The sequence below is a fragment of the Monodon monoceros genome, unplaced genomic scaffold, assembly GCF_005190385.1.
Source record: "Monodon monoceros isolate NGI ecotype Baffin Bay Population unplaced genomic scaffold, NGI_Narwhal_1 Super_Scaffold_21, whole genome shotgun sequence".
Classification (NCBI taxonomy): Eukaryota; Metazoa; Chordata; class Mammalia; order Artiodactyla; family Monodontidae; genus Monodon; species Monodon monoceros.
In genome coordinates this window covers 169697367-169719535 of record NW_021703778.1, presented here as the reverse complement: position 1 = coordinate 169719535, position 22169 = coordinate 169697367, and the positions used below count along the sequence as shown (strand labels likewise).

Below are 22169 nucleotides of genomic sequence, written 5' to 3'. Positions count from 1 at the left end.
TCTAAAATAAAAACCACAATAACAAAAACACTCCAGATTATCATCCATTAGTGACTGCTGTGTGGGGTCCATTATCAACTTAAGTCATAGCAACTGGCTGGAAATACTGTGGGTTGTGATAAAGTTATTCACACACCAAAGCTTCCTTCCTTTAAAATTCACCGCTGAAAGGACGATATTTAAATAAGCTCGAAATGACTATGAAAATAAAAAGACCCGAGTGCAGAAAGACCACTTAGGCATCAATGAGAAGCGCCCTTTGCTTTTTATCACACCCTCTATTAATGAAAATGTTTTTGCATTTCCACAAATAATGTTTGGATTTTATAAGTCTTATTTTTACACCCTGGAGCTAAGATACCCATAAGCACAGTAATAAAGGCTTAAGGTTTTCATTAAGTAAAGTTACCTTTGGGAATAAGTACTAACTTAAATATAATCCATGAACTAACTCTTCCCTGCTGGGTTATTAGCTGGTATTGGCTGAATGGCAAAACTCCAAATCTGAGCTAATGCCAACAAGCTGGGCCTAAGTCAGACCCTGAACAAACAGAAAGGAGCAACGTTGCCACCACTATAAACCAGCTCCACGAAGACGCAGAAGCCAATAGCCCTCTGAGGGGACCACAAAGCCTACTTAATGTTCAGGCATGCGGGCTGTTCCGCAGAACCGACAACAGCTGGACTCACTGGATTACTATGACAAATATCAAGGAATGTGACTCTGCAGTAAAGTGTGTGTGTGTGTGTGCTCGCGCGTGCACTCTTGCGTACCCCAGCTCTGTTACTCAAGTACGGGCTCCTCCAGAGGAGCAGCGCCTGTCTTGGAACTGGCAAGTCCTCACTGAACATTTGTTGAGTGAAACTAAGTATCTGAAGATTTTTTTAAGGCCCCAACTATATTTCTCTTTCCCCCAACCTCCTTTAAAAGCAATCAGTCACCCATCCCAAGAATGCAACCAACGTGCAGCGCCCACCTCCCAAGGGGAATGTAAATTACTCTCTGAACCTGGCAGCCCCACTGCCTTTCCCCTGGTGTTTTCCCTCCATTAATATAAGTAAACTCCACTGAGTATTTTTCACACGGGTTGCAACCAGTCTTCTGGGGCCATGGGAAAGTGGATTACTCAAAATTTTGAAGTTGCCAAATCAAAAATGACCATCTACTGAATAGATTTATGAGCCGTGGCCCCAGTTTGGCCTTTGATAAATGAAGGGACTCTGAAGGCCACAGGCAGGGGCTCAGCTGATTCTAGAACTCAACATTATCTGCGTCATCATCGTTAGAAGCATCCGGAAAGCAGAGCAGAGCTTCTGCTGGGCTTCTGTTTCTGTGGCAACAGCTTCACTGGCCTGTCACAGAAAGGAATGGAAGGAGGAAGCTGGAGGGGGAGAGGGAAAAGAGGCAAGGGGGGTGTGGAAAGGAGGAAAAGCTAAAAAGAGGGCAAACGGGGACAGGACATGGTGGAAGGCGAGGGGGGGGGGGAAGTACAGAAGAAGACAGCAAAAGAAAGGATGGGGGAATGTGGGGAGGGGTGTGAGAGAAGGAAGGGAAGGGAGGGGAGGAAACATCAGAAGCTGAGACTTCAGTCAGGCCAAATCACCTACAGATGTGCTTCTATCTGTCCGCAAAGAATGTTCTAGTTTCAGTCATTAAATGTAACACATTTCAACTCTCAGTCAGTGCCCCAAGACACGCTCAATTATCTGATAAACCCCAGGAAAGCTGTGTAAAAACGTCAGTGCAGTGAGAGGTCTAACTCCAAACCCTCACTAATGTCAACATCAGCCCAAAGGTCTGGCTGGCTTAAATCCAGAAGGAAAAAAGAAAGAAAAAAGAAAAGGCCCGGAGACCTGTTATCACCGACCTACAGCCATTAGGACAGGGACCCACTGGTGCCTGATGAGTGAGCGTGCTCGCTGAGCCTCATTAACGGGCCAACCTGCGGGTCCTGCTCGAGATTCCACAAGGAAACAGGTCCTGAAAACCAAAAAGTGTCCAGCCTGAGCTTGGCTGTAGGGCTCTGACAGGGGACAGCAGCCAGGGACTGGGGGACAGGGGGTGGGGGGGCCTCAGTGCAAGGAGCTCAGAATAAGTGGCCAGGACAAGATTCAGTCCACTTCCTGTCCCCCCAGCCCCCCCCCAAGAGCGGATAATTAACAAATAAAAATAACAAGCGCTCTAAATGCAACATGGGATCCTGGCTTGGATCCTGAAAGAGAAAAGGACATGAGGGGAAAAACTGGTGAAATCCCAGGAAAGTCTATAGTTTAGTTAACGGAATTTATACGGATGTTATCATCTTGGTTTTGACAAACGCCCCACGGTAAGCTGGGGACGGGTATACAGGAACTCTCTGGATTACAACTCTTCTATAAATCTAAAATTATTTTGTAAAGTTTTCAAAGAAAAACAACGAGGTCTGTTTAAAAACAAGACTCCTGTTTTTCTCACACTGATTTATTTTTTTCATATAAAACCAGCGCCCTTGATAGGGTTTAACTATCATAAAGCTCTACTGGAAGGCCGACTGAAACATTACAGCGAGAGCTGTACTCCTGCAGCAAAAGTGAATTACTGAACTCGGAACATGTTAGCAGTGTCCCTGCGCTTTGGACCTGGGATATAAGGAGTGGCGTGTCCCCGTGCATCAAGGAGCGAGGTTTCTGTCTGACAGAACTAGAACAGCTTTGAAGAGCCTGCCTTTACAACCTCCTCACACTGCACGCTCTGGATTCCCTGCCTCCTGAGCCTTCTCCAGAGAACCTCGCTCCCCTCGCTTCATGGGTCCAACCACCAGCCCTGCCTAATCTGCAGGCTCCTCCACGCGTCGCAGCCTTCACACAGGCCACTCCCTCTGCCCGAATGCTCCTCCATCTCTTTCCTGCTGAACAACTTCTACCCATCCTCTAAGACCCCCTGTGACTCTGGCTGAAACTGCGCCCCCAGGGCTATCCTTTGTGCCCCATGGCATCTTATGCTCCACCCACCAGAGCAGCTATGATGCACTAGAAGTATACGTCCACCTGTTTCTTTCTCCCAAAGAGGCCAGGAGTCTTTCAAGGAAGGGTGAGACGCTGTATTCATCTCTGCATCCCACTCCCATCCCCAGCACCCAAGTCTTGGGACAGATACTCAATGAATGAAAGCCTAGGAGTCAAGAATATGGGCAATTCTTTTAAAAGAGAAAATACCAGTATACAACCTTCCATCTTCTGTTAAAGGGTCAAAAAGGTCCTATTTGTCAGAAGTGAAGGAAGCAAGCCCTTTTAAGAGAAACAGATTTTTGTTACAGAATGACGGGTCCATTTCCACAGATAACACGAGTCCCGCACAAGTATCCTCTTCTGACCAGAGAGCTGAGAAGCTTTTCAAAGGTTTTGGTTTCCTTGACAACAGCATTGCTGGAGACAAGCAGGGAAATAATTAAAAAGTATGTTCTCTTTGCTCCGAACTCCTTAAGTGTTTATAAGCAATAATGAACAGGCCAGGCTCAGTGTGCACGGCGTCAGTACGGACGAGCCGAGGACATGCGGGGGCACCCCGTCCTGCCACCCCCTCCAGCGGGGCCTCCTCTGAACCCGGGGGCCTGGGTGAGGACCTGCCCAGGACCACATTCATCAAGGGAATCAGCCCACACAGGTCAGATCCGCAACAACTGCGCTTGCCAAGCGCCAGGTCTCGGGCCACGTTTAATCCTCACAACAGTCTGCCGAGTCGGGTACGTATTCTTAGCACCATTTGACAGGAGAGAAACTGAGGTGCAGAAAAGTGAGGGGCATCCCAGGCCACTCGGCCCAGGGCCCCGGGGAGAGCACACAAACTCCTCAGGCTGTCTCTATACAACTGCCCCAAGCCTCCGCTCTGACCCTCAGATCTCATCGCAGGGCAGCCAAGGCCCTGGAATAAAATGCCTGTCCCCAAGCCCCACCGTCCTGCCAGCCCACGTGCCCGCTCGGGACCACTTGCTGTGGCTATGCTCAGGCAGCAAGACTGTGCATCCCTGCACCCCTGCCCTGGGGCCGCGAGGACACGCAGAGCCATGCCAGTCCTATGGCGGTGCTCAGCCCTGAACTTGATTTAGGTGCCTCCTTCTCCGTTCAGGGCGGCTTTTCATGCTGTGTTTTGTTTTAACAGCTTTACTGTATTCGTGTCTTTTATAGTAAGCCTCCTCAAATCTTTTCTCGATTTATGATTTATAAATAAATAATAAATAAACAAACATACAAGCTGCAAGCATCGGCCCAAGCCCATTACCTGAGAGTGTAAAGGCAAACATTTCAGCAGATGGGGAACAATCATTGCTTTGATTTAGTGTCCAGCTATGATCTTCGAAGCCCTTTACAAAGCCCAGCCACCTCTGCAGGGATGCTTCCTGCACGGATTGGAGGTGGGGGACGGCGTCAAGGTGTGTGGACAAGACCAGCCCCAAGAGCCTCCATGCCCCTGAGGTCCAAGGAGGCCCACAAAAGTGCGGCAGACCGAGTAGGTGTTATTCATTCATTCCCAAATGTTTTCTCAGCACCTACTATGTGCTCAGCTCACCTCCCAGAAGGGGAGATACAACAAAGGAAGAAGATAAACTCCCTGCCATCATGGAATTGTTATTAGAGTTCTTCTCATTTCACAGATGAACTAGTTAAGACTCACGAAGATTAAGGGTCCTGCCAACACACACGTGACTGCCTTCTGGAGTTCCCAAGCAGGAAGGGCACAGGGAACAACCCCAGAAGGCAAGAGCAGAGAGAGGGGAGATCAAATACCAGCTCTGTGCTTGCCCCTCTCTGCTCCTCAGTTTTCTCATCTGTAAAATGGACATAAGGATGCTGCTAATGATGGTGCCAGCTTACATTAGGGAGCGCCTGCTGTATGCTCGCCAACGAGTTTTCCACGAGTTTTCTTGCTTAATCGTCAGATGACTGAGATGGATGCTATGATTACCCCTGCTTTACTGATGGAGAAGCTGAGGTCCCAAGAGTTATGTAACTTACTCAAAGCTACACAGTTAGAAAGTGCGGGGGCCAGGGTTGAGCACACACCCTCACCCACCACAGTGAGACTGCAGCTCTGCTGACTGCCCTGTGCCACAGCTGGGGGTAAATGAGATGCAAAAGCCCAGTATGGAGGCTGACCCAACACAGGAAGCAGCAGCTGGCCTCATGCCACCGACTGTCCAGGCCTAGAGCCCACAAGAACCCCCGCCTGGCTCCCCTCCGTGGGCCCCAGCACTGCCTAGGCCCACCCTCCCTGGCCCCCCTACAGCGTGGCAGTCAGCACAGCACAGGGCCATCCCTGTCACCCAGCCAGCTGCCCACCGCCTCGTCCTCTAAGACCCGGCTCAACCTTCCCCTTCCCTGAAGTCTGGCTGGTCCTCAGCCCCTGTCCCCAAGAGAGCCACCCCACTGCCCTTGTCTTCCCGTCCCCAGCACAGAGGGCCCCTGGAGGGCCTGTCACACTGTCAGTCTGTTTTGATGCCTGTCCCCCATTAGCTTTCTTGCCAGCAAGGGTGTCTGATCCCCTCCGAGCCTGTCCAGAGCCAGCATTTAATCAATGGCTGGACCAACGGATGCTCAATCAAAGGAAGTGCTAGGGGAAGCAGGTCTCCTGATACAGACTCGGAGGGGCAACTCATGCACTCTGGCACCTGGTGCCCCTCTGGGGCGGCCCTCGCCGCTCACACCACACACAGAGCCTAAAACAAGGCCCGAGCAACTCACTGGCCGTACAACAGAGAGTCCAGAAGGCCTGGCTCGCACATCCCAAGTCTACACCCCAATGACCAGCGGCCGACGTCATGCTGCTGAGCCGGAAAATAGGCAGGCGCAGCCCGGGTGCCTGGAGAGGCTGCTGGCGTCAGTGGGCGCCCGCCAGATTATTCATTCAACAAATCGAGGCAACTGGAGGCAAACTGGACCGCCAGCCCCCTGTGCTTAGGAACGAGGCTTAGTAGGCAATTACAGAATAAGCCCTGGCTTGAAGTTTCTTGATAACACCTTCCATTTGTAAGGGTTTAGAGTTTACAAAGTGGTTTCACACATCTAACCTCGTCTGACCCTTACAGCCCTGTGAGGTAATTATTTCACAGATGAGAACACGGAAGCCCAGACAAACCAGGGGAGGACTCGCTACCTCATTCTGAACACGTGCAGGCCAGGGCTGCCGCGTGTCAAGACCAAGCTTGGGGCTGGCCGTGGGCAGCAGAGCCACTGTTCCAGAAGGGGCCTTGGAGCCTCGACACACACCCGCACCCACCTCCCTGCCCACTGGCAACGTGGGCTCCAGCCTGCCCTGAACCCTTCCATCCTCAGCCCTTTTGAGAGGAATCCGCTTGCCATGGTGACCAGTTCTTGAGTGCTGGAAGGTTCTCCCTCCCCTGTGCTGACTCTGTCCCCTGCAATTTCCACCTTTAGTCCTGCTCCTGCCCTAGGAGCAAATCAGAGTGCATCTCATTCCTCTTCCCCACCAAGGCCCTGCCAGCACCTGGGGACAGCCACATGCTCCCCACTTGTCCCCCCCACCACCTGGCTAAGAGCATCACAACGAGGCCCCGAGGAGCCAGGACATTTCAGAACACACTTGGGTGAGAGCAAAAGAACATGAAAAGAAACCAGGATGAGAACAAACAACTTCTCTAAGCAAAGGTTACAATGAAAATGAGTTTTAATTTGTGTTTTTGTACCTTTCAAAATAACACTTCAGCTAGTTTAGAAAGAGACCACTTCTGTTTATAAAAGCCCTTGAGTTTTCCTCCAGTTGCCAGGGCTTGTGTAAACACACTGTGAGCGGGGAGAGAGAAATTGCTACTTGTGAAACTTTTAATGCTAGCACCTATGTGAATTAGAATCATAAACTCAGCAGGTTAAAAATGTTCTGAAAGCAATTTGGGTGTTAGTCTAAATAATTATAGGTCACATTCACTTAGATAAGAGCCTTTGCCCCCTCGGGGCTCCAAGGGAAAATTCTAGGCATGATAGTTAAGCAAAATAGTTGGTTATTACGCAGGCTTTGTGGTGGCAGTGCAAATTGGTATAATCCTTTTGGAAAGCAATCTGACAGGAGATGTATCTGGACCCATGAAAATGTACAACCCTTTGACCCAGCAGTCCCACTTCTGGGAATCAATCTGAAAGAAATAATCCAACAGAAAAGGTTTCATGCATGAAGATAACCACTTCAGCATTATCTATAATAGCAAAAATTAGCAACCACCTAAGTGTCCAAGGACAGCTAAGTAAATTACAGCTAATCAACTCGATAGAGTATCATGGAACCAGTGGAAATGGACGGCCCTCCAACGACGCAGAGGCAGCCGGTCGCGCTGTGGCAGGAGAGGCTGGGAGAGAATGTTAAGTGGGAAAAGCAGGCTGCAAAATTGTGCGTGCACCCTGTGAGAAACACAAGCCCATATGGACCAGAAATTGATGGGAGAGTGTTAAAAGGATAATCATAATTTTAGTGTACGTTGGAATTGGGAGATCTTCCCCCATCATTTTGTAATGCTGTTAAATCATCTTCGTAAAGGGCAAAATGGAGGGCAGGGAGGAGAGGCAGGGGGACCGAGGGAGGCTTGGACCCTGTAGGATCGTGTTTCAGTCACACAGTTTGGAAATCCAACCAAGCAGGAGGCGGCAGTGGCAGAGCTGGGGCTGACCTGCACACACGCGCCGGAGCGGGGATGTGACACCGTTGTGAACACTACAAACATGCCCCCAAATGGAATTACAGATGAGGATAAAACCGCAGTTCTCAAACCCTTTGGTCCCTTTGACACTCTCTAAAGCGAGGGAGGACTCCAAAGAGCTGCTGTTTATGCGAGTTTTAATCCCTCCACATTTAGCATATTAAAAATTAAAACCGAGGACATTTTAAAATATGTACTAATTTATGTAAAAGTAACAATAATAAACTCATTACACGTTAACATAAATAACATATCTCTTATGAAAAATAACTGTTTTCCAAGGCAAAAAAAAAAAGAGTGAGAAAGCACTGTTTACATTTTTGCCATCTCTTTAATGGCTGGCTTAATACAAGACAGCTGCGTTCTCGTAGCTGCTTCTGCATTTAATCAATGGCAACAGCACACATCCCATAGCCTCCGGAAAACTCCACGTACACTCATGAGAGAATGAGAGTGAAAAGGCAAGGAACTTCTAGGTGTTATTATGAAAATAATTTTCACCCCACAGACCCCCATGAGAGGGTCTCGAGGACCCCTAGGGGTTTGCAGACACACTGAAAACCACTGCAATAAGCTACAGCATTAAAAACTGCTGCTGTAATGGGGAGGGGGCGATTTAAAATTGTATGTATAGCTGGAACTCAACAACGTGGAATTTTTTTGAAGAGTGGATGGAAATATACTAAAAAGTCTGCAGTCATTGCTTCTGGGTGGAAAGACGCTGGGCAATTTCTTTCTTTATGCCTTCCTGTTTTTTCCATAGTGTATGTGTATTTCTTTTATGGTCAAAAACAACATTTCTTTTTGGAGGAATGGCTTGGGTAGCCGCGGTGTATCCGTGCCCTATGGAAGCAGCCGATGGGAAGAAGGTCATTTTAAATCATTAGTAGCCAGCATCCGTGTGGGGAGCGTCACCAAGCGTGGCTGCTCCTGGTATACCCATCGATCGCTGGCACCCGGAGCACATCCATCACAGCCCGCACGGCCTGTCCAGACCCACGGAAAGCCGGGGAGAGATGACGAGAATTGAAACTGGCTCCAGCTAATCACTTCTAGATGAAGGTCAAATATAGGTGACTATTTATCAGCACCCGGATGGGAGAGGACATGCTCTAAAGCCAGAGGACAATTACAAAGGGGAAGGTCCACAGACCTGACCACAAAAAATGTTAGGTTTTCTCTGCAAAAAATAAAATAAAACAATGAAATACCAAACTCAAACACCACATGGCAGGGAGTGGGGAGGGGCGATTATTTTGACAGGTCAATAGCATTAGTATGTAAATTGCTCTGGTAAGAGAAACACCAAGACTACAGGAGATTAATGGGCAAGAACCACCACCACAAACACTCCTTCAGCCTTAATGAGGTGCCAGGCTCAGTTCTAAAAGAGCTGCACATAAATGAACTCATTTGGTTCTCAAACAAGATACCACTAGATTAGCAAACGTTTAAAAAAGTAATAATTCTAGCGCTGTCGCGGATGAGGAGACATGATCACATTCGTAAATGATGCTGTGTGCCATAAACAGAATTGAGAGATTGGGAATGACATATATACGCTACCATGTGTAAAACAGATAGCTAGTGGGAACCTGCTGTATAGCGCAGGGAGCTCAGCTTGGTGCTCTGCGGGGACCTAGATGGGTGGGATTGGGGGCGGGGGGAGGGAGGTCCAAGAGGGAGGGGATATATGTATACATATAGCTGATTCACTTCATTGTACAGCAGAAACTCATACAATATGGTAAGGCAACTATACGCCAATTAAAAGAAAAAAGAAAGAAAGAATGAAGTAGATCTGGGCACTGAGAGGGAAAGATGTGCACCACACGTGAGTGAAAAATCCAGCTGGAGGACAGCACAGAGAGTGAAGTTTGCATGCTAAACAAAGACCCCAGTCCTCTTTCCCACTCAGATGCCAGAATGCAGGTAGCAGGGCTGAGCGCACCCCAGGGAGTGGAAGGTTCCTCTCTGGGAAACTGACTAGGCTGAGAGAAAATCATCAGAGATGTTCACATTTGGGGGTCCAGCTTACCTCATCACTCTGTAACAACATCAGTGTGGACAAGCCACACGCACACACACACGCACACACAGAGCCTATGGTCACATCAGCTTTTTTGGGTCTCCCTCCTGAATCAGAATGAGCAGCAGAAAATCTCTAACGTGAAACACAGACACCAAAACAAAAAGACAGGGCTTCCCTGGTGGCGCAGCGGTTGGGAGTCCGCCTGCCGATGCAGGGGACACGGGTTCGTGCCCCGGTCCGGGAAGATCCCACATGCCGCGGAGCGGCTGGGCCCGTGAGCCATGGCCGCTAAGCCTGCGCGTCCGGAGCCTGTGCTCCGCAACGGGAGAGGCCACAGCAGTGAGAGGCCCACGTACCGCAAAAAAAAAAAAGACAAAAGGAGCTGAAAAGAGACAGAAACATTTCAGAAAACATGGGAAAACTTTCAAAGAACTCAGAAAGCTAAGAAAAGACCTTGTAAACATGCAATAAAAAATAATACACTATAAATATCTTTTCAAAGGAACATTCAGAAAATAAACAGCTCTTGGAATGTAAAAATATGATAGAACCGAATACTTCTCTGAATATATGTTATACTTCAGTAGAAAAGTTTAAGCATAGGACATCAGAAATAACAAAATCCCAGGAAAAAAAGGATTGAAAGATAAAGGAGGAAATTCCCCAGAAAAATAAAACAGAAAGGCAAAGCAATAGAAAACTAGATAAGAAAAATTAGAAGCTCAATCCAGGGACACGCAGATCATCTAACTAATCAGAGTCCCAGAGTTAACGCCCTTGACCGGCGATAGACGGGGGGTGTCGCCCATCTCCCCGTGGCCCCCCTTCCCTGCGAGGGGCTGAGGTCCGCACACCTCACTCCTCGTGAGGAAAGACAGCCCTGGACCAGCTCCAAGACCCCTGGCAAAGCAGAGCTCCACCCTCCCCGGTGCTAGGTTTCCAAAGCCCTCCTGCCCCTCCTCCGTTTCATGCTGGGTCACAGTATCTTGTGAGGGGGGCTGAAGCATGCTCTCTTTTTTCTTGTCGAGTAAAGAAACTTCAGGAAGCTTGCCAAAGGGAAGCTATGTGAAGGCAGGCTTCCAGGGATGCTGGGCTGACACCGCGGCCTCACTCAGGGGCTCTGGCCCCTGCATCCCGCTCCACTCCCCCAGTTCGCGGGGTCTTTGCTAGAGCCGTGTCCATCTGGGAGAGACGCAGGACTACAAACTGCAGGAGCCAGGAGAAAAGGCTGAGAAGTTGGAGAGACTCACCCACTCCTTCTTTTAAGGGATAAAAATCCTAGCAGTTGGGAGAGGAAACGACCACCATGACAGTTTTTAATGCTGGTTACACAAATAAAGTACCTAGGCTATGATTAAAATCAGCTGATACACATGGGGAAGAAGACTGGAAGGAAACACTCCCTGCCAAATGTTCATAGTCCATATGTTTGAGTGGAGGGTCTATGGTTACATCTTTAATTTTCTGCCTTTTTTTTTTAAAACAAAGGAGAAGGACAAAGCCATCACTGGGCACTAGATAGGGGCCTTTAAGAGTCTTCTGTGTCCAAGTTTTAAAAGCAGCAAGAAATAATTTACTAGATTGTCTCAACTCCTAAGTGTGCCAATTTTGCAATCTGCATTTTTCAATTACATTAAAAGCATTTTCCCAAATTGCTCTATTCTTCCCTTAATGACACAGGATGAGACTGGATGAGGCCGGTTCCCGGAGAACAGAGTCTGCACCTTCACACAGCACTGTTTTCTCCCCATCAGCCTCTGGCACTGGGGACACTGAACTGTTTAAGTTAAACCGAATGAAGTTTTCAAAAGACAGAAAGAAAACACAGCTTGGGTTCTGCCACACTTTCCTCTCTTATCCCTCTTTCAACCCAGGGTTTTTCCTGCAAGTCACAAGCTTACAAGGCCCTTCTGGCAGGCGAGGGAGAAGTGGGAAATATCTCATTTGTTGGCCTCAGAAACGTCGCAGCTTTCATATGGGGGAGAGGAGTGTCAAAACTTCACTTCCCACGAGGAGAAGGTTCCAACCCAGGATCTCACAGCTCCTCCCGGAGGCTCGGCAGCCCTGCTGTCGACCAGCCTAAAGCCCTCACTCCCCGGTCTGTCGTGAACTTTCCCTGGAAGGAAAACCCTTAAAGGATGGGAACAGCGAGGAGCAAACATAGGGTACAGAGAGGGAAGCAGCCGAACACTTCCTACACCTGACCTCCCTGCGTGCCCTCGGGCAAGTGTCTTCCCCTCTCTGGGCTTCTGTCAAATGCAGATGGAACCAGATGATCTCTGCGTGCACACACATGCGCGCGCGCACACACACACACACACACACACGCGCGCACGCGCGCGCCCACACACCACCCATTCTCTCCTCGCCTTCACCTAATTACCCTCGATGCACTGTTAATCATTCACTCCCCAAATACCAAACGCCCACCACCACAACCCAACCCTCCTCCCCAGCTGTGCGGCTCTCATTTCCAATAGATTTGCCTCGTGCTTGGAATAAATTGCCGATCACCTGCATAATGCTCCACGACTCCTCGCTGTACACACCACATCCTTTCTCAATCTCATTTTGTAAAATCCGTCAAGAATAATTCTTTCAAAACTGAAATAAACCCTCACTCTGGCACTTGAATCCATAAATTCCTTGTCTTTGAATCTGAGATATACTACTTTCTACAAAGCACATCTAAGATACCCTCACATAATCTGATACGCTAACAATGATAAATCAACGGGATCCTGTAATACATAAAAATGCAAATCCAAACCACCACGGAAATCACCTCATCTCCTGATGCCCCTTACAAGAACCACAAGGCTTTGAAGCTGGGCAGTGCTTGGGCACCCCCCAGGCGAGGGGATACGCTTTTCCATCCTTTATTCTCAGAGGCAGAGGAGCAGAATGGGTCTTCTAGCTTTTGTTGCTCAGGCTCTGGAGCCTGACAGCCAGTTGCCTCTACCGTTTACCAGCTGTGTCACCGTGGACAAATCCCTTAACCCTCTGTGCCTCGACTTCCTCACCTGTAAAATGGGAATAATAAGAACGCTTGCCTTGTATGCCTGTTATGAAGACGAGATGGGGTGTTTTAGGGGTGTGCCTAGCAGGTGGTGGGTGCTCCGGGATGGTTGGCTCTCCCCATCCTCTCATCTGTATCACAGGCAGAGGTCGCAGCCTCCAGGACAACGTACATAAGAAGGGGACCCGAGGCCCACCTGGCGGCACACCTGCCCTACCGGGCACTCACCCTCCTGGGTCTCTTCAGGTGGGAAATCGCTGCCCCCGGCACTGCCAGAGGCCCAGACACAGAAACACTCTGCAAACTCGCAAATGTTGCTGGGTCCACGCTCTTCCATCACACTTGAACGCGATCAGTTTGGAGACGTGGACCCAGCCCTCCAATATAAACTTCCAAGCGCACAGCGCATGAAAACGGAGCGGGTAAATGGCTTGCTACAGACAATCTCAAAAACTTTCTAAATTTTAAAAGTAGCCATCTCAGGAACAGTAACATTGAAACTCTTGAAAACTATATAGCTATAGACAGATTATGAAAAGATTCACAAGAACAAGAGTTACATGAAGTCAGAGGATTCTGGGTGACTTGTCTTTCATCCAGTTGTTTTTAATTAATAGATCCAGATGCAGGGGAGTCGGGAACCTGTTTCTTCAGCCCCTCCCACTGCTAGGCACTGGGCTGCATCTTCTCATTTCTTTTCCACAGCAACAACCCTAACAGGTAGCCATTATCCCCATTTTACCAGTAAGAAAAATGTGGGATCAGAGAGGCTAGGTGATTTTCCCAAAGTCACAAAGCTACCAAGCAGCAGATATGAAATGGCAACCCAGGAGTCTCAAATAACAATGGCACTGATGGAGGCTGGCCAATCAAATCAGGTTCTACTCACCACGTACAAAGGCTTTAGCTAAAGCTTGGGTTCAAATCAAGGCCCTCCTTAACTGCATTAAAGCAGCAAAAAGACATTTATGTATAGCCATGTTCACTGCCGTACTGACTATTTGAAAAACAAAAGCAGGAAACAATAGGACACAACATGGAAATGACCAAGCAAAGTTTGGAATCTGAGAGAGTGAGAAAAACATGTTCGGGGAAAGTTTTGAATGAGGTAGAAAAATGCCCCTTACAAACAGTACAAAAGATGCGGGTGGGGGGCTTCCCTGGTGGCGCAGGGGTTGAGAGTCCGCCTGCCAATGCAGGGGACATGGGTTCGTGCCCGGGTCCGGGAAGATCCCACATGCTGCGGAGCGGGTAGCCCCGTGAGCCATGGCCGCTGAGCCTGCGTGTCCGGAGCCTGTGCTCCGCAACAGGAGAGGCCACAACAGTGAGAGGCCCGCGTACCACAAAAAAAAAAAAAAAAAAAGAAAGATGCGGGTGGGGAAGCGCACAGTCAAAACCACACACACTCTGCAGCACTAGACCGATTCTGTAAACGTAGAGGGATGCGCTAGTCCTGACCAGGGAAGTCCCTGTGTTAATGAGCTGCTGGCTCGGGGTGGGGATTGTCAGTGATTTCTGTTTTCTCCTTCATTCTTCGAGTTTTCTGCATTTTCAAAGTCGGTCCCTGGCAGCAAGAAACATGCCGTATGCCTCTGGGAGTCTTCTCGATGCCTGGCAGAGGGCTCTGCACACGGGGCTGACAATCAGGGCTGCCCGTGTTTGGCCAAAGCAGGATACATTCCGTTTGTGCTTTTTCCTTCAAAAAGGGCCTCAAAGTCTGAATTCTACCTTTACGTGGAACGGGTATTCAAGCATGTTGAGCCAAGTGAAGACAGGGGGAAATGAAAAGAGTGTACAGGAGGGTATTCGTGCTGGGATTACAACTACAGGAACAGATGCACAGTACCGACAGGGCCAGGGAGGGACGGGCAGGAAAGAAAACAGAGCGTCAATGAGGAATTATGAGTCATTGTTTTGTTTTACTTAATTTTTCCAGCTGTAAATTTTTCAAAACTAATATAACCATAATTTACCACTCACAGAACATTTAGAACATATTAAAATAAGTAGCTTTCTGCTGTAATGTGCCCAATTGAGATTTACGAATTCCAAAGCTGCATTTTAAGGAAATGAAGGAACTGGCGCTCCACATTCTTTAGATTAATCACATGGATTGTGCTGTTTTTCTCCTGATCAGAAAAGAAATCGTATTTCAGTAAATGTTACCTTGAATCAAGGATTCTTCCACGTTCTAGAAGCTTGGAGGAGCAGCTTATACTGTCTTACTGTGCCCCCTAGTGGCAAAGAGCATTTATGCACGGCAAAGACAATCGTTTCCCAAAGGCTGGAAGTAAAATCCAAAATAATTTTTTAATCTTTATTGATCACTTAACATGTACAAAACTTTGTGCCAGGTGCTCTGGGGAATATAAAAGTGGATTTGGTACAGTTCCCATGCTCAAGAAGTTTAAAATCTACAAGCAGACACGGTTCCATGGCAATGCAGGTAGAAAGAGATACCACCCCATGGTTAAGGAAGGGTGAAAATTCCCAGGGAGAGCAAGAAAGGGAGCACTAAGTGCCTCCTATGTGCCAGGAGCCACACCAGGTAATTCATAACTAATAGCATTTATTTTTCATGAAAACCCAGCAAGCTATGCATAACTACCTCTACTTTACATAACACAGGTTGAGGCTCAGAGAAGTGAAGTAACTTGCCTGATATCACACAGCCAGTCAGCAGCAGAGGGAGGATTCAAATTGAAGTCCTATGACCCCAGCCCCCAAGCTCTCCCCTCCTTCTTGACCAAGGGGGTGGGGGGGGTAAGAAGGCACTCTGGTAGACTTTAACTGAAAGACAAGGGGAAGGTACCCTCCAAAGGGAGCACAGAGTGGCGGAGGGGGGGGAGGGGGGGCGTGCCCTGTCGCACCCACCTCTTCTAGCTCATTCCCTACTCACCCAGCATTTGCTCTCCGCCCAGGACTGGGCTGCAGCAAGCCAGGACTCCTGCCTGCGCCCACGATCCTGTCCCCACCCCAGATAAGGCATCCACACAGTGCCTCCCAAGCACCCCTCCAGCTCCTACCAGACCACAAGGACACCCACGCGGCCCACCTTCCGACACCAGGGAGGGAAAAGCTGCCAGCTGCCCACCGGTACACACAGAACCCTGAGGGCCCAGCACTTCCAAGGCCCCAGCCGGGACTTCCCTCCCCAGCTTCCAGCCCCCCGCCCCCAGCTGCTCTCCATCCATCTTCCCATCCTGACTCCTCCAGCCCTGCCTCAAGGTCTTCACACTGAAAAGTTGCTTAACGTCGATTTGCCAAATAATTCTGTCACTGAAAACTGTCAAACATCATAAAGCAGAGAGGACCCTGGCCAGACTATTTGCATCTATGGCTTGTAAAGGCCCTGATTTTCGAGACACCCACAGTAAGAAGATGGTCAGGAGATGCGGACCCCAGCAGCCATGACGGCAGCCACACTCTGCCCCTGGGGCCACCCCCAACGCCACTCTGCAGCCCCACCATGAGAGACGGACAGCGCCGGGGGGCAGGGCTCCCTGGAGGGTGCCAGGCCAAGCAAGGAGCCAGTGCCCGCGTCATTGCCTGCAGCACCACCACCGTCCTCGGGACAGATGGGCGACGCAGCCGTGCCAGGCCCCGCCCAGGGCAGCCCCTCGGCCAGGGGAGGCCTCAGGGAATTGCCCCAAGCAGGGCTTGCTTTCCTGTAACAGAGAGTCCCTCTGCCTGAGCAGCCGTCCCAAGGTGGGCCAACTGCGCCCTCTTCTGGTCATGAGCTGTCACAGCGGGTTGGCTGCTCCCAGGTCCCCTCCGCGGGGCCTCCCCGCCTCCCCAGCACACAGCCCGCAGGCTCACCTCTACAGGAACACCCGCTACACGGCCGAACAAACACCACGCCCCGAGTCAGCGGCGTCACTCAGACGCTCTCTGTTCCAAAACTATCATGGGATGCCCCTGCTCAGGAAATCTAAACTTCCTGGGCAAAAGTGACCGGAGCAGGGCCCGCAGAGCACCTCACTGAGGCCGGGTGCAGACCGGTCCCCACAGGGCTCCAGGCCTGCCCTTCCCCACCAGGAGACACAGCCCCGAGGGCGGGTGGGCAGCAGACACATCCCTCCACCCAGCTCTGCCCACAGCGACCCAGCCTGTCCTCTGAGGCCCCCGGCAAGCTTGCCGCCTCCTCAACAAATATCGTATATTAACGCATGTATGTGGAGCCTAGAAAAATGGTGCAGGTGAACCGGCCTGCAGGGCAGAAATGGAGACACAGATGCAGAGAACAAACGTATGGACATCAAGGGGGGAAAGCAGCGGGGTCGGGGTGGTGTGATGAATTGGGAGATTGGGACTGACATGTACACACGGATGTGTATAAAATGGATGACTAATAAGAGCCTGCTGTATAAAAAATAAAATTAAAAAATAAAAAAAATAGGAAGAAAGAAGGAGAAAATTTAAATACCTGCATGTTCGTGCACACACACACATCACGCCACATACTATACACACATACACATACACACACACAAAAGCCTGGGCTGCCCGTGTCTGGCAGGCTGGCCCCGCCCCCTGGGGTCCTAGGAAGGGGCTGCCCACGCCCTTCAGGTGGCCCACCTGTAACCATGCCACTCTCCACAGAACTCCACCACACCACGGGCCCGGCATCAGACTGGGGGCTTTAGACACAGCACCTGGGCGTGTGTCCCACCTGAGAAGCCCCGGCCGTAGGTCTCACAAGCTTGTCTCATCGAGAGGAAAGAGGCTCAGAGAGGTCAAGTGCCTTGCCCAAGATCACGAAGCTTTGGGGATGGAGCCAGCCCTTGAGCCCAGATCATTCTAACTCCAGGGGCCAGCCAGACACTGCCCACCAGGAACCCTCCAGACAGGCTCCTGACCAGAGGGACAGGTGCAGGCTCGCGGGAGGAAGGGCCAAGAAGCCCCAGGACTGGGGGATGGGTCCAAGCACGTGACAACGCACACCAGGGACACGAGGAGCCTCCTGAGCTGACCACAGGGCCCCCGAACTCGCAGAAAAAGCAACAAAGATGTGCATGTAAACCCTGGGGCTCCAGGCTGCAGACAGGACACGACGCTGTCCCCACAGAACTCCATCAGCCTCGCAGACAAGAACACAGACACGTCATTCCAGGACTCAAACGTGCCACCTAAAATGACACTCATCGACACAGGTCGTTTCCAAGACTTCACTGTACTTGGGCTTCCTTTCTTAGCTTCCAAAAATGCCTCCTGGGAAAAAAGCTCAAAATGAAACGTGCAAATACAGTGTCCTCGGCAGGCAGGATCCAGAACCGTGAGGAAAACAGGCGGGGAAGCTGACATCTATTGAGCACCTATGGGGCTCCTGCCTCTGCGCCAGGGGCTTTGGAAGCGTTTTCGTCACACAGTCCCATGACCCAGGTACAACCAGGCCCTTCACAGATGAGCCTCCAGACTTAGAGGGGGCGGCTTGGGCAGCTGGCCAGCCACTCACAGCAAAGCTGCATCCGAAGCCACGTCCTGCAACTCCAAAGCTACTTTCTTTCCAAGAAGCTTTTGCTTGGCTCACGTGTATTTGGCACCAACTATGTACTGGGCTTTGCTAGGGGCCGAGGAAAGTGAGGAGGGGGACAGAGGACAGTCTGGGGCGGCGGGGGGGGGGGGGGGCGTGGCAGGTTAGGGTCCTGGAGGGCAGGTTCCAGGCAGGCGTGACACACCTGTCACACTACCTACCTGTCCACATGGGCACTGCTTACTACAAGTCTGCCTTACCTCAGGAGCTTTTAAAATAAATAAATAACAACCAAAAAAGAGTTTCTGCGTAAACCGGAAGTCCCCGGCAGGGCATCCAGAGCCCTCCCCGCTCTGACCCTGCCCTCTTCCCCAGCCTCGGGCCCCTCACCCCATCATGGGCCTCATAGCCGCCCATGCTTAGAGCCAAGCCCACCCCCTTCACCAAGTGAAACTTCCCTCCTGGAAGCCTTCACCAAGCCCTCTCCAGCTGAGCTGCTGCCCTCCCCCGGGTGCCCTCAGCCCCCATGGAACCCCCTGGGGCCCCATCCTCATGGCCCCAACGCAGGCTTGTGAGCGCCTCTCCGCTAGTCCGTGGCCCCTAGCCCACTGTGCCGGCCTGGAAGCCAGGGTCAGCTCAGCGACCTTTACACCCCCTGCATCCGGCACAGCACCTGGTACAGAGCTAACTGTCGTTCAGCACTCAGTGGGGGTCGCAGTGGATGTCCCCAAGGTCCTGGGGCCTGGCCTGGGCCTTTCTTGCCCCTCTGCTCCCTCTCACTCAGCGACCTCATCCCCCGGGGGCGTGAGTGTGTCTGAGCGCCCCTGGCGCCCCCCGGAGGGGGCAGGGCTAGCATCCTCTGGTGGCCTGGGCAAGGCCGCCTCGGGGGATGGGGGCAGCGATGGGACAGGATGCACCAGCCATCCAGGTGGGCCACTGAAAACCCTCTCCCAAAGGCAACAAAGAGAACTCCAGAAGTGCCCAAAAAGAAACGTACAGCCTGTAACCAGGCCCCACCTCACCGTTTTGAAGAACAAAACAGCCCAGCAGTTTATTCCTAAGAGCAGCTGAAAAGAGCAATTTCACTCAAGTCTTACCTTGAAGGTTTTATCCATAGAAGTTGAGAGAAGCATGTGGCTCTTGGAAGAGACTGGACACCACTGAATGTTGTTGACTGGGCCCCGGTGGCCTCTCAGATGGAAGAGTACCTTCCTGGGAATCTTGGTTTCCTTATACTGACTGTCCAAATACGGCTGAATAAACTCGGACACTTGGGGCGCCACACAGAGAGGGGCTGGGGCACGCCCTGCACAGGGACCCTGGGGCTCCATGTCTTTACTCTTGCCTGTTTCCGTGCTTAATGCTTGCAACTGTCTTAGTCTTTTCGGGGTATAGGGTACAACACAGTCCTCACACCACTGCCTCTGAAGAGAGCTGCCGTTTTTACCTGGGGTTTCAGATCCAGTTCGGGCACAGAAAGATGGCTCAGGGGAGCCAGAAGTTCCCCAGGAGAGTTTCACCTGCTTTAAGCGGGCAGCTGCCAGGGGCACGTGGCCAGCTGGAGCATGGCTGGTCCACAGGGAAGGACGAGCAGGCTGGCTGGTGGGGAAGGTGACCTCAGGCTCTGTCCTGGGCCACTGCAGCCTCTGGTTGGGGCAAGATCCTGAGTCACTTCTCCAGAGCCGAGCCAGAGGGAGATGACAGCTGGCTGCGTCTTCACAAGAACCATGCTTTGTGGGCAGTGCGCCCCCGTCCTTCGCATCCAGGACTTCCGAGGCAAAATCCCGCCCAGGAGGTCTGACGGCATCTGAAGCGTCTTTCATCTGGCCGGCAGGATTAAAACTGCCCACAGGCTCAGTCTCAGCCTCTGAGTCCGAGTCATCATAAGCCACCAGCGAAGCCATTGAAGACACAGTTTCTTCTTGTCCGTCAAGGGCAAACTACCTAAGGCCAAACAAAGTGTCAGAAGATGTGCATGGCAGAATGTTTCCTACCACGTGCCAAAAGCAAACGTGCCACAGAACAAATCCAAGACTGAAAAACCCATAAGAATAAACACATTAAAAATGAGACCTTGGGACTTCCCTGGGGGTCCAGTGGTTAAGACTCCGTGCTTCCACGCGCGGGTTCGATCCCTGGTCGGGGATCCCCCCACATGCTGTGCCGGAACGGCAAAAAAAAAAAAAAAAAAAAAAAAAAAAAAAATTCAACAACAAGAAAATAGTAAGACCTACACAAAGAAAACTAAAAATGTACTGAAAGATATAAAAGAGGACCTGACTAAATGGAGACAGGGTGCCTGGACAGAAAGACTCATGGTTTTAAAGAGGCTTTTGGGAAGGGCGCTTTGGGCAGGATCTATTGTAAATTTAAACACACATAGCTTTTACTGCCACAACCCACTTTGGAACTCTGTCCTACACAAATACTAGCACGTGTTTGCAAAGATAGGTGTACCGAGAGCCTGCAGCACTGTTTATGAGCAACAAACAAGAAGAGCATACACTCATCAACGCAAGTGAGGTTAGTTCTGAAAATACTGAAATGCAAAGATGACCAGGACCCACCATGTGCTAAAAGCACGCTGCCCTCACCTTTGTCCTCCCTTTATGCTCCAGTCCTTCCTTTTATTCTCTCTGCCTAGAACGCTCTTCCCCAGATATCCCATCTCAACTACAAGCCAGTCGGAGAGATAGACCGGCAACACAGGGCGGAGAGGTGCCTGAGGTATGGGTCTACCCCATTTCAAGGGTGTGATCCAAATCTGCCAGTTTCACTCCAAACACAGGCTCACACAACAATTTCCCCTTTCTAAAAAACTCTTCCTGGAATTCTGAAACATCGTACAGAATCAGTTGTAGCCAACTAGTTTCTACAAAGAAGTACTTCCTCCTGGAATTCAATTCTGTGCAGTTAACATGAAGCAAGTAATCAAGAGGAAAACAACGATGCTGCACACATCCAGGACAGCAGAGGGCGTGGTGGAGCAGCCCTGAAAGCTCAGGCAACAGGCCACTTCCGGGAAAGCCTGCGTCCCCTACCTTAATAAACCATCCTGAGCTCCTCTTCCCACACGTGGGGTCAGGTGAGGCCTGAAGACTCCCTGGGGGTCCTCGGTTACGCCATTCCAGACAGCCTGTCTATCACCCACGTCTTCCCCTGGGCAGTGGGTTTCATGTCCCCTGGAATCAACCATCCCACCCCTTCCATGCCTTTCCCATAAAGGGTACCAAACAAGTTATGTCATCATTCAAAAAATGTCTGTTGCCTGCCTCCTCCAAAAATCCCACCCCCACCTGTAGCCCAATCCAGGCAGGTAACACCTTCCACACACAGAGCCATTATCTAAATAAAACTTCCACAACAAGCCAGCCCATCTCAAATGGAACTAATATAATATAATGGACGAATTATAAACAAAGGGAAGCGTGCACTGTGAAGGACTTGGCATTTCTTTTCTCTCACTACTTAGTCTAGTCCTGCATCCTGATCAGACACTTCATCTGTCTCAATTCCTATGCACAGGACCGCCCACCACAGCATTCCGTCCTGCCAGAGGGAACCCACCAGGTTCCCACCACAAAGGCTCCTGTCTGCAGCCACTGGGATGGATTCCTACCCACCCAGTTGTCCACAGTTGTCGAATCACAGGAGACGCCAATGACCAGAACTAAAGATGAAGTCTACAGCAAAAGATCAGAGAGTAGTGGGCTTGGGGCCCATGAGCCCCACTTCCTACAAGGCAAGGCAGCAAGGACTGAATGAATGCAGGCAGGTGGATGATAGGGCTCCCTATCTGCTTCATGTACATTTTATTCAGTCATTCAACAAACACTGACGGGCTCCCTATCTGCTTCATGTACATTTCATTCAGTCATTCAACAAACACTGACGGAGCATGGGCTACTAGCCAAGCCCCACACGAGGCACCAGGAACACCAGGGCAAATGAGACAGTCGACGA

At 50.5% G+C, this 22169-nt stretch overlaps 1 protein-coding gene across 2 annotated transcripts in view; it reads right to left on the bottom strand.

The window, feature by feature from the left end:
* Nucleotides 1-22169, bottom strand: part of WDR25 (WD repeat domain 25) — a 144478-nt gene that overhangs the window by 120580 nt on the left and 1729 nt on the right. For both annotated transcript variants that reach the window (XM_029236563.1, XM_029236564.1), the window contains exon 2: nucleotides 19304-20150. In XM_029236563.1, coding sequence (XP_029092396.1) covers nucleotides 19304-20110 — 807 coding nt within the window. In that variant the 5' untranslated portion in view covers nucleotides 20111-20150. The remainder of the gene's footprint in view (nucleotides 1-19303; nucleotides 20151-22169) is intronic.